This window comes from Ochotona princeps, chromosome 12 (assembly GCF_030435755.1).
Source record: "Ochotona princeps isolate mOchPri1 chromosome 12, mOchPri1.hap1, whole genome shotgun sequence".
Classification (NCBI taxonomy): domain Eukaryota; kingdom Metazoa; phylum Chordata; class Mammalia; order Lagomorpha; family Ochotonidae; genus Ochotona; species Ochotona princeps.
In genome coordinates this window covers 55,218,537-55,230,598 of record NC_080843.1, presented here as the reverse complement: position 1 = coordinate 55,230,598, position 12,062 = coordinate 55,218,537, and the positions used below count along the sequence as shown (strand labels likewise).

At 44.2% G+C, this 12,062-nt stretch overlaps 1 protein-coding gene across 3 annotated transcripts in view; it reads right to left on the bottom strand.

The window, feature by feature from the left end:
• Positions 1-10,333, bottom strand: part of DCLK1 (doublecortin like kinase 1) — a 341,441-nt gene extending 331,108 nt beyond the window's left edge. For all 3 annotated transcript variants that reach the window (XM_004577534.2, XM_004577533.3, XM_004577538.2), the window contains exons 1-2: positions 10,053-10,333; positions 4,493-4,890 (exon numbers count right to left, since the gene is read on the bottom strand). In XM_004577534.2, the coding sequence (XP_004577591.1) occupies positions 4,493-4,868 (376 nt within the window). In that variant the 5' untranslated portion in view covers positions 4,869-4,890; positions 10,053-10,333. The remainder of the gene's footprint in view (positions 1-4,492; positions 4,891-10,052) is intronic.
• Positions 10,334-12,062: the final 1,729 nt, after the last annotated feature.

Here is a 12,062-nt window from a genome sequence, read left to right as displayed (position 1 = left end):
ATGTCAAATAAAAAACACAAATGCCTTTTAAATACATAAAAGATAAAACTATAACAAGGCTTATATTTTTCTTTCTTTATTAGGCTGAAAAATAAAAATTTTTGCTAAAACATCTTCCTATTGAAGGTGTAAGAAAACAGCCACTCTCAAACATTATTGATTAATCAGACTGCACACTAGAGCCCTTTATATGGAGAAAATAACTACAACAGCTCTTAAAAGTACAATGCATGTACCTCTATATCCAGCAACATTACTTCTAGGAATTTACTGTAAATATTTATGAGTGGAAAACATAATCAAAGATACTTACTACAAAATTATAATTCTGAGGAACTGGATAGAACTTAAAAGTCCATCAACAACAACAACAAAAAAAACCTGAATGAAATAAATAGCAATACATTTGTATAAAAGGGTACTATGAAGTCAGAATCAATGCACAATACTTCCACATGTATTAGTAGGATTAGGTCTCTACCATAATACTTCTCAGTGTACAAAGCACGGTGAATCACCGTGTGTGTAGCAATTTTTTTCTGGGAAAATGTATACCTTAACATGCGCTGGAATCTCTGAAACGAGGTTAAAAAAAAAAAAACTAATAACTGGTTGCTTCCAGGAACTTTCATGGAAAGCACATACTATAGCTATTCAAACATTGATTTTTTTTTTAGGAAATTATAATAGCAGGGAGAAGTATAGAGGAAGTCTGTGAATTAGGTGAAAGATAATCCATACCTATAAAATAGGAAAATTGTCACAAGACAGGGATGATTCAGGGTGCAGTAAGAGAGATTCATAAACCACAATCCTGAGCAGTAAATTCTCAAGGGCCTCAGAAAAAGACCTTGCACAGTAGAGCTCTGAGTCAGCCCATGTCCATGGGGATTAGTGAGGGGCAGACATGAATGACAACCAAGGAAGAAGAAGGGCACATTTCTAATTGTGCAGATCTAGTGAATGAGTCAAATTATTTCCACCTGGAAAATGGCATATTTACATAGTTTTAATACTAATGTTTGAAGAGAATGATTCAACCCACTCACACCTACATTTACACAGCATGTAACAAGGAGGCAAAAATCAGTCAAGGAACTGATGGATCAATCAATATTCAGGATTTACATTACATCTCCTAAGAGTTCAAAGGGTTTAAACGTTACATCTTCATTCATCTTCAGCCACATTTATACACTTCTTGTAGAATTTAAATGGTACACAGGTGGGAGGGAAATGAGGCCAAGTCTCAAGGTGAATTACTGACAGAAGCAGTACCGCAGTTCAGCTTTCCATCCTGATGTTTGAAAACACAGTAAGGCCACTTTAAAAGCACTTACTAGTGTTGCCTTTGGTGCACACTTAAATGTGTAGTGTGTACATGCAAACATGCATATGTAGATACAGATAATTAATTATATGAAAGATCTTCTAAAACTTCACAGAAAATGGAACTAAAAGATAAAATTATTTTATTGTCATATTTGCGACTATATAAAGGGGTCTTCTAAAAGTTCATGGAGAATATGCATTATGGGAAACCAATGCTAAGATCTCAATTTTTCACCAAATAAGCTGACATTTTTATTTATTTATTTTTTGCATGCACCTGTCATAGTGCCCCTGTGACATACACAACCACTCACTATACAACTGGAGCTTAAAGTCTGCCCAACCAATGTGCTTGAACTACACTCAGGCAGAATAATCAGTACAACAAAACAAAAGAGTGAATATGATCATGAGACTGTTATAAATACAGAAATATACATCATTCTAATTCAGAATTTTTAGTCTGAGATAAAGGAAAAACTAAAAAAAAAAAAAACTATTACAAATCAAATACACTTGTCACTGCACCCACTTAGAGGATTTAATTTTAAACTTAAACTTCACCATACTGGAAGTGGAAATGAAAAGCTAATAACATCCATTGATGTTTACATAAAATTAGTATGTAAAGTGAGAGATATGCCCTAATGATGAGTATGAAGCTATGGTTTGCATTTGAACAGACTAAGCAAAAACATAATTGGCAAAGAGGCAAGTCTAAATGGATTTCCAGCTATTTAAACACTAAGTGCAGCTGCATGGTAATTGTCAGTGTTACAGATTAGGGGAAAAAAATCTGCTTAACGTGGAAATTGAAAACATAAGTGTAGCCAATGTGTGAACTAAACGGTATTTTTCCCCAAAAAAGTAATTTTTGAACATCAGACTACTCATCCTGCAACTTCTTCACCTTGACTATCTGGGGCAGTAAAAATGGAAAATATTTCTGGGAGTAAGCTTTTTCATTCCTGGAAATAAGTCAAGAAAAGAAGCTAATAAAACAACAGTTCATTTAAGCACATTAACAGTGATGGGACAACTTAAGGTTTGTTGTTAACTTTCCACTAAAATGTCTACCCCTTTACTATGTTAAAAGTCACTCACTGCATTCAAATAAGCACCAGAATACCTTTTATAGAAGTTTTTCATGGCTATAGCATCTTAGTGGAGTTTGTGCCCAAACCCTGGGGTCAGGATTCCTGGGTTCCAATTCCACCTACTATTTCTTAGTGTTCACCTGTGAACAGATTACTTAACCACCACGTGCCTCTGTCTTTTCATCTTAGCATGAGGACCACTGTGAGAATTAAATGTATTCATATACACAAGCAACACCAATCAGTGCATGCTCAATGACTGGGAGCTATAATTATCATCATCACCATCTCCCACAGCAAGCATAACTTCATGGTTTAAAAAAAAATAGGGAAAGAGAAAATGGTGGCAAGCAAACCACAATTTTGCTCTCTTCAGATTTCAAAGGAGTGCTGTTATCTGCTACCTCCCACACCCTCTTCTTGGTGAAAGATATTCATAGGAATACCTCTGGCCACTTCTCAGTAAAGATCAATTCAGGTGGGAAAGTCAGGCCCCTTGGATTCTGCACAAGTGATTCCAGAACAGAGTGAGGTGTCAGCTCCCTGCTTAGGATGTGCTTTCAGCCCTTGCTGTATTTCTCAAGTGCTGTCAGCCCTTAATGGGTTGGCTTGTGACTGCTCATGCACCTGGCAGCGGGTTTCATCTTAAGGTTTTTCAGAATATAGCTCCACATACTTAGTTAATCCTGATATTTCCCAAGGTCAGATCAAAGACAGGACTTGGAAATCATAGCATATGCAGAGAAATGTTTGCTTATTCTTCCCCTTTAATTTACTGGAAGCTGCAACCTCTGAATAGAAGGAAAAAGGCCAAGTCTACAGGCATCTTGGCAAAGTGACAAGTTACCAAAAAGAGATGTGAATTCCCACAGAGTAAACACACCAAGCTTAGGCTCTGGCATGCCCTCCCAAGTCCAATCCTACTGTGGTCCATCTGGCGTCGCGGCTGAGGGATGAGGGATGGGGAGAGCCCTCAGCCTTGAATCACACACACTCTGGTTCCTAAGGAAGCCAAGAGGGGACTCTGCTGGTGTGTAGTCAGTGCTGCCTGTACAAGGGAGGGAGGAAAGTGGGTGGCATCCCTCCAGGGCTGAGTTGGAAAACAGGCTCTAGGCAAACGTCGCCAGAGTAAACCTGAATAGAGCAAAATCAAGCTCTTACAACTGGACCTTCTTTTTGCCACCTTCCTTTTGTACCATCCACGCCTTTATCAGGTCCTTCATCTCAGAAATCCCAAAGAGGCTCTGCTCTCCTCATTTACACCCCAGCAGAGTTTAATGACAGTTATTTCTCTCCAGTTCACTTTAATGTGATTATGACATCTAAAGCAATGAGAAGCTGCAGGCTTGTTCAAATGGGGTCAGTCTTGAGGTAAGGGTCACACAGAGCAGGTGGCCCCAACTCTGCTGACACGAGATTTCAGGCATTACCCTTTGATCAAAATAGTCCTACTTACACATGAAATATCTAAAATTGATAATTGCATTTAAAAGATAAAGTGCACAGATGGGTTTCTTTTATGTTATCAAAAAACTGTAGAAAAATGGTAATCCTTCAAATTTAAAATGAATGGAAAGAATAGTCGGAAAATGTCATTCTTGGGGTAGTGTCATCACTAACCATATAACCACAGACACATTATTGGAATTTTCTGGGCCACAGTCCCCAGTGATAAAATTAATGGGTTTGATAGCAATCTAAGTTTTCTTTCAGTTCTAACATCTCATGATCCATTGATTATTTTCAGTTCAAGTAAATCTTGATAACAAAAATTCAATTTGCATGAAGAAATAAAGTATGAGATTGAAGATATAAAATGAACTTTTAAAAGAAATGTAGCATGTATGTGAGAAAGAAGAGAGAATACTGTAAGAATTACCTTATTCTAAGCTACCTGACCCAATACCATTAATTTCTGCTTGCTGGTTTTTAACCCTACAATACTGAAAATTCTAGCAGGATTCTAGCCAAAAGGCATATGGCCAAGTAAGAAAAGACTAGAACGATACACATATAGGACAAAGGTCATTGCAGACCACACTGGGGTCATTTCAGGTACTGACCTTCCACCAGTTGGTCCAAGCTGGAAACTTTCTTGAGCCCATCAATGGTGTAGATGGTCCTCACTCCCTGGGGCAAATTCACATTATCCGACAGAGTTCGGGTCAAATCTGCCAGCAGGGCTTCAAAAGATCGGAACCGGTCAGGGGAGATGGCATACACAATCCCTTTGAAGTAGCGATCTCCATTTCGATAGAAGCGAACTTTCTTAGCCTTCTTCTCGGAGCTGAGCGTCTGCAGCGTGCGGGTTCGGTAGAAGCTGCAGTGGGCACTGTGCGTTGGGCTGGGCAGGCCATTCACCCGAGACCCGCGGCTGTACCTCTGCGCCTTGTCCCGCTCGTCGAAATGCTCCAGCTCCATGTCTCTGCCAAACGACATGATGGGCGGCTACACGTGGCACCTGGGAGCCCCAGAAACAAACACAGACACACAAGTGGGGTTATTTGAGGGTCACAATTTGGAAGGCCTTTCTTAGCTTAGTGGAACGAATTTCTTAGCTGTAATGAATGTGAGGCCAGAGTACTTCAAAAACATTTGTGGGGCCCAGCGTGATAGCGTAGTGGTTAAAGTGTTAAAGTCCTCGCCTTGTATGCACCGGGATCCTATATGGTTGCCGGTTCTAATCCCGGCAGCACTGCTTCCCATCCAGCTTGTGCCCTGGGAAAGCAGTAGATAACGGCCCAAACCCTTGGGACCCTGCACCCACATGGGAGACCCGGAAGAGCTACTGGCTCCTGGTTTTGGATTGGCTTAGCTCCAGCCGTTGCAGCTGCTTAGGGAGTGAACCATCAGATGAAAGATCTTCCTCTCTGTCTCTCTTGCTCTCTGTATATCCGCCCTTCCAATAAAAATAAGTAAATCTTTAAAAAAAATTTGTGGGCATACGGAATGAAAAATATCCACTTATTTTGGTGTAAAATATGTTTTTCATAATATAGGGAAAGTGTATATTTTGAAAAAAATAAAACTATGGGTTTTATTTTGGCATATATTTTGGCAGCAAACTGGATTATTTTAATTTCATTTTCCACAAACTTTTGGAGGTATACTTGTATTTAGTGTGAGTTAGAAAGAAGAGAACCAGAAAACAGAAGAGGCAGATTCCTGCAGAAATAACTGATTTTATAAACCACGATTTCAGTAGAAATCGTTCCCAAACATTGACTGTATGCAACTTACATGCTTCAAACATCTATTTCCAATTGCCAGAATAATGTTTCAAATGATTACCACCCCTATTTACAGATGAAGAAACTGAGGCATTGAAAGATTTCTCCCAAGTAATACAGCTAAGAAATGCTTGTGCCAGGAGCTTTACTGCAGGTGTGTCTGACTCCAACCTGCCCCAATGAGGACAGTGTGCTCATCCTGCTAAGGGGTGGACCACGGGTCCTGGTAGCACTATACAGCTAAAGGTAAGCGGCCCTGGCAGACCAGGGAAGTAAGGGGATAAGCAGCACTTAGCAGTCAGATCCTAAAGTGTTAAGTAGTATTTGTGCTCTCCTTGGACAGATGGAGAACAAATTAAAGCAGTTTGTAGGTTCTTCTAACTTAAGGAAGATTTTCCAGTGTATTCACATATTCAAAAGCAGAGTCACCAAAGCTCATTAACTTACATTTAGAGCTTCAGATAATTGGGCCAAAAAAAGATACAAAGGGAGGGGGAGGAAGAGGGAAAGGTGGTGAGAAAGGAGAGGAAAAACAATAGCAACACCAGTTGAAAAAAAATCATTTCTCTGAGGGCTTGACTGAGACCCGACACTGCTGACTCAGACTTGACCTAGATGACTTTGACAAGTCTACGTGATAGATATCTTTGATCCTCAATGTCCTCAAACACAAAATAGGCAAGAATGGTACCTATCTCACAGTTACTACCAACTATTGAATAAGTCAACGCATATGAACATTTAGGATAGTGTCTAGCATCCAGTAAGTTCATATGTTACTAACAAAGTCTTTTTTTGTTGTTTCTGACCCCAGCACAGATAGCACTAATTGGAAGAGAATCTCCCCTTTCTGGCAAGGGAGGGGCTTGGTAAGGCTGGATCTCCATATCTTGGCCTTCTCAAAGGTACACCTGCAACCCCCACTCCACTCCCAACGCATTTTACTTTCTATGGGACTTTGTTTTCAGTGAGCTACCTGTGGGATTAATTCAGCCTTACTAAGAGGTTGGTTGATAAAGGCTCATGGTATTACCACTTGCAGAGGGATCAAATTTTAAAGATGACAAAAACTTTAGTATTCAAAGGAAGGAAACTTTAATATCAAAATCCCATCTACATTGCAGTGGAATATATGGGAAATGGAAAATGTGAGACAAGAACCTTCCAAGTACTTTTCATGTTGCACCACATAGATGACATCGCCTCTCTTAAGGTCAGCCAAGGCTCACTACAAATACCATTCAGTCTATCTGGCCCTTCTTTGACCCTCGGTAAACTAACCTCTGATTCATTCAGAGAGAGACGCCATGTTCTTGCTCAAAACACAGTTAGAGATCTGATGCTCCCAAAATGAGTAAAAAGGAAGAAGGCAATATTTATGCAGTATGTACCTGACACTACTGTAGAACTTTAAAAAGTCTGTGGAAAGTGATACTAAAGTGTGTTTATTTTGGTGCATTTTTAAAAATACATGCATAATTCTTCATACTGTGACTCGCTACAAACTTTCTGAAGAATCCTCCTAACACTCAGCAATGAGTTGTATAATACGCTAAAGTCTGCTCCTAACCTCAGAATAACCCAACCAGGTAGGGAAGAGTATGGAAACTGGGAATGAGTGTGGGATTTACCCAGGGCGCCAAAGTTGCAACTGAAGGAATTGGGACTTCAGCAGAGATTCGTTGCTTTTCATCCCTACGCACTTTTGAGAACAGCCTCTTGCTGGCCCACAAAGAAGAATTTTTCAAGTACTCCTTCCTAAGGAGCTCAACAGTCTTGAACAGATTCCCTTACCAATCAACCAGGCTTCTTAAGATCCTCATGAGCTCGTGATTCTGCTGCTAACCGAGCTGAGATAGCTGGGGTAGAGATGGGAGTGACTTAAACCTAGAGTAATTATGATGACTCAAGTGAAGTCCAAATCTGACATCCCCTTTATACCTAAATTTATATTCCTCAAAAACATCAAGTATAGACAGCTATGAACTAGTTTCACTGATTCTGAAGTAACTTTAAAACAATTAGCAGTTGAAATCCGATTCTATGGGCATCAATTTATAAGAGAACAAGCATTTCATCCATGAGAGGGGCAGCCGTTTCAAATTTCTTATGTATACAGCTTAAAGCGAATTGTCTGGGTTTCCCCAAAACATGGGTGTCTTGGAGGTGAAGAGGAGGAAATCACCAGCTCTATGCCAACTCACCAAGCTCTGCAAAAGGCCAAACTTGATTTTAGTTTTTAATGGTTGTGATTATTCTTCCACCCAATAGTCAGAGTTTCCTCCCAAACTGACATAAATGAAGAGAAAATACACAGAACCACAGCAGAGGATAACACAGTTGTGTCACCAGACAGAGTACAAGGCCAAATAACTTGGCAATTATTTGAAATTCCTTGAGGAGTGGGCTTTTAGGACCAAGAAATCCATAACAAATGAAAAAAAAAAAAGAAAGAGAGAGAGACCAATTTCCAATTTCACTAATTTACAATAGAGCTGACAAATTTAACTTATGTGCCAACTTTCCCCAACAGGGTCACAGATTCATCCATGATAGGAACTACATCTCTTACTTGCCATCACCGAGCCTGTCCAAAAGTGTAATCAAGGAAATCACCCTCCAAGTAAAATGGTTGTCATGGCTACCGCCAGCACTGAGTGAAAGTCAGAGATCACATGATACTGTGCTGTGTTCTAGTAATTATGTGTGACATCAAAATAGGTGCTCTTTCCCTTGCCTTGGGTTGGCCATTCAACTGGCTAAGCCACACATGTGAACCATGAATTCCTGAGTAAGACTCCTTAGGCATCCTCAGGCTCACACTTCCTGCATGGAGAGCTGCTGAACACAGCATTGTGGTCAGAGACCATAGGTGACTAAGGGCCTGGGGACACACGTGCTGTGGCACCCAGAGGGTAACCACAGTGCCCTGACCACCCCAGCATCAGGAGAGGAACAAGCAGGGGCTGGCTCTTACAATGATTTTCCTCTAAATGCTGCCCTGCCAGGAAGCTGACATCCTTGATTGTTCTCTGTGGGATTTCTCACCATTTTGAGGCATCTCCGTGTTCATCCTTCTCTAGATGAACATATGAGTTCCTGCTTCAGAAATGTACAAAATTCACACACCAAGAGAGGATTTGGCACAAAAGCTACAACATGTGCCAAGACAGTGGACTTGAAATTCCCCAGGCCTGGCATGCAGGTGTATGGACAGGCATGGAAGAATAAGCGCACACACACACATACACCTCCCCAATGCATGCACTACCATGGACGCAGACTTCATGGGGTATGTGCTTATTATTATAGTTTTATCATTTTCTACATATGGTCTTCCTTACAATCCCTTCTGACCTGCATGCATGTGACATATCATACTTGAAATGCTGCCCTACTTTCCTCTCCCGTTGCAAGGTGATATATTTAGGAACAGTCATAATGCATATTCCGGGAACACCCTTTAGTGTGGCAGCTGAAGCGTGTGCACTGTAAACCGGACACACATGCACAGGTGCGGCAGAGAGGAAATCTGCCTGAATGAAAGCTTTCCTCCACTCTCATGGACCAGCGTCTCCTTGCCAAACCCAGCATCAATTCCACATAAGCCTGGTTTTTCAAAAGCAGCCTCTTTTGTGGAGCAATGCGGGGCCGTGCGTGTGCTCCCGCTAGGAGGAAAATGCCATTTCCTCTCCGCATGCTTTTAGCACTGCAGGTACTAATTTGTACATGAGGCAGCCTTGCTGTCCCTGAAGGAACTTGAGACCCTAAAAAGCACTTGCTACGCCCATACTGCAGCCACTACCACCACGCTAGGTTCTCCTCCCCCCCCCACCCCCATCATCAAGCGTACACCGCCCTCCCGGGGACATGGGAAAAGCACACACACACATCACCACCACCACCAGCACACCACACCACACCACACCACACCACACCACACCACACCACACACCATACACACACACAATAAGAGGCCTGGCCCAGCCACTCCTTCCAGGCGCGGACTTGGTCCTTGTTCCACAGTCAGTTCTGACAATGACAAGCCCCTCTCCCAGCTCCTCCGCCCACTCTCTCCCTCTCGGCTAACAAGGCTGAGGAAAACCTGGGGACCTGCTCGCCCCACTCCCAGTTTAAAGCCCGGTGGCACCAGACAAAAGAGGTAGGTGCCAGCAGCACTGGGGCCCGCCCGTACACAACGCCCCCGGCCCGGGCCAGGTTGCTCAGAGCAGAGCGGCTGCCTTTCGAGGAACGGCGGGCGTGGCGGCCACGGTCAACCCGAGTGCCGGCCCAGCCCTCCGCGCCCCGCGGCTGCGGGCGGAGCGGACTCCGCGGGGACCCCCAGACGGCCCTCCTCGCAGCTCCCTTTCCCCAGTGAAGAAAAACCACGCACCGGTCCGCCGAGAGATGCCGCCTCGGGTCTTTGTGGCCGCGCTGGGGGCTGCCTTCTGGTGCTGTCCTCGCCGGGCGGGCGCGGCCGGCGCTGCGGGGCCGGGCTGGGGTCGGGGCGGCGGCGGGGGCGGCTGCGGGGAGCGCGGACGGCTGCGCTGCGGTGGCTGCTAGTGCAGGGATGCGCCTTGGCCCGTCCTCATTGAAATGCGGCGCTTCGCACAGCCTCACTCTAGCCTTGCTCGCGCGCTCTCTCTCCTGAGGAGGGCGGCGGTGGCGGCGGCGGGCGCGCTCCCTTTTCTTGTGTCTCACTCGCTCACACGCCGGTCTCCTCCTCCGCGTGCGCGCCCCGGCCCCCGCCCTTCTTGGCTGGGCGCACCCACCGCGGCCGCGGCCCGGGTCCTCCTCCCTCTGCGCGCCCTCTGAGTGCCGCGAGGTTGTCTAATCCTCCCACACCTCCCCAGTGCCCAGACGCAGTTGTCTAGAGTTTGGGGGAAATTGGGATGGTGGCCCTAGGGATAGAAGATCGGGAATACAGCCAGAGCAAGAAATGAGCCAGAAAGTGTGCAGGATCCATAGGTGAGGTGACCTCGAGGTGAGGCCCTGACTCTCAGGATGTCCTGTCTCCACTCCCATACCATTTGATGTGTCCTCATGGTCTGACACCTTTGCCAGGATTATGGACGCCCGGTGGGAGTACCTTTGTCACTTCTTGTCCCGGATGCATGCATATATAGCCAGAGGGACTAGCCTGGACCCTGCCTAGTCGTGCCCTTGGGTTTTGCCTACAGACTCTTCATTGCGAATGGCCTGACTGGCTCATGAATCCCACCTGTCAGCTCCACTTGACCCCAAGACGTGAGTCACCCTTGAAGCAGTGACCTCTGGTTAGAGCCAAACATGTCACAACAAGCCCTTGATCACTTAAGGGCCGGGTTTGGTTACCAGACACTGTGTGACTCTTAAGGCTGGCCAGAAGTGGAATGTCCCATGAACCACCCAGGCCTTTCCTCCCAGGGCAGGAATGCTCCCAGAGCCCACAGGATTCAGAGCTTTTTTTTTTTTTAAAGATTTTTTTATTAAAGATTTATTCATTTTATTACAGACAGATATACAGAGAGGAGGAGAGACAGAGAGGAAGATCTTCTGTCCGATGATTCACTCCCCAAGTGAGCCGCAACGGCCGGTGCGCACCGATCCGAAGCCGGGAACCAGGAACCTCTTCCAGGTCTCCCACGCGGGTGCAGGGTCCCAATGCATTGGGCCATCCTCAACTGCTTTCCCAGGCCACAAGCAGGGAGCTGGTTGGAAAGTGGAGCTGCCAGGATTAGAAGCAGCGCCCATATGGGATCCCGGGGCTTTCAAGGCGAGGACTTTAGCCGCTAGGCCACGCTGCCGGGCCCAGGATTCAGAGCTTTTTCCCTTTGGTCTTTGCACACATGTCCAGGGAGTGGGAGCATGTTCCAGAATTCTGCTAAATCTTTCTCTGGCTCAACTTGCAGCCTGAGTGTTGGTCCAGCTGAGTTCTTGACTTTCAACCTTGTCATTTAGAACACGTGTTTGGCCAAACTTGCACGTATACACCAATACAAATACATATATGTGGTTTTCCTCTCTTCTTGAGCTTATGCCTTTCCAGAGAAAATCAAAATTGTAGTTATCTCTGGTCATTTGAGACCGGTTCTATCTTTGACCATTGTGTTACTAATAAAAGCTATTCTGAAATACTCTCAAAGTATTATGGAAATACTAAATAATTAACACCTGTCAAAAAGCACAGCTCAAATGAGAAGCATGTTCCACATTCAATAAATGATGCAAGATTTATTTTTGAGCTATTTGTAATACAGGGATGGAAATACAATGAACTCACCAAATTATCTAAATGGATCAAATTATCTGAAAGGACCAAGCCCCTTCCTTCCAATTCTGAGGCAGAAGGAAGACCCTGGGGTAGCAGGAGGAATGGAGCCAAGGATATTTTCTTGAGAACAGAAATCAGAGCTTCTTGTTA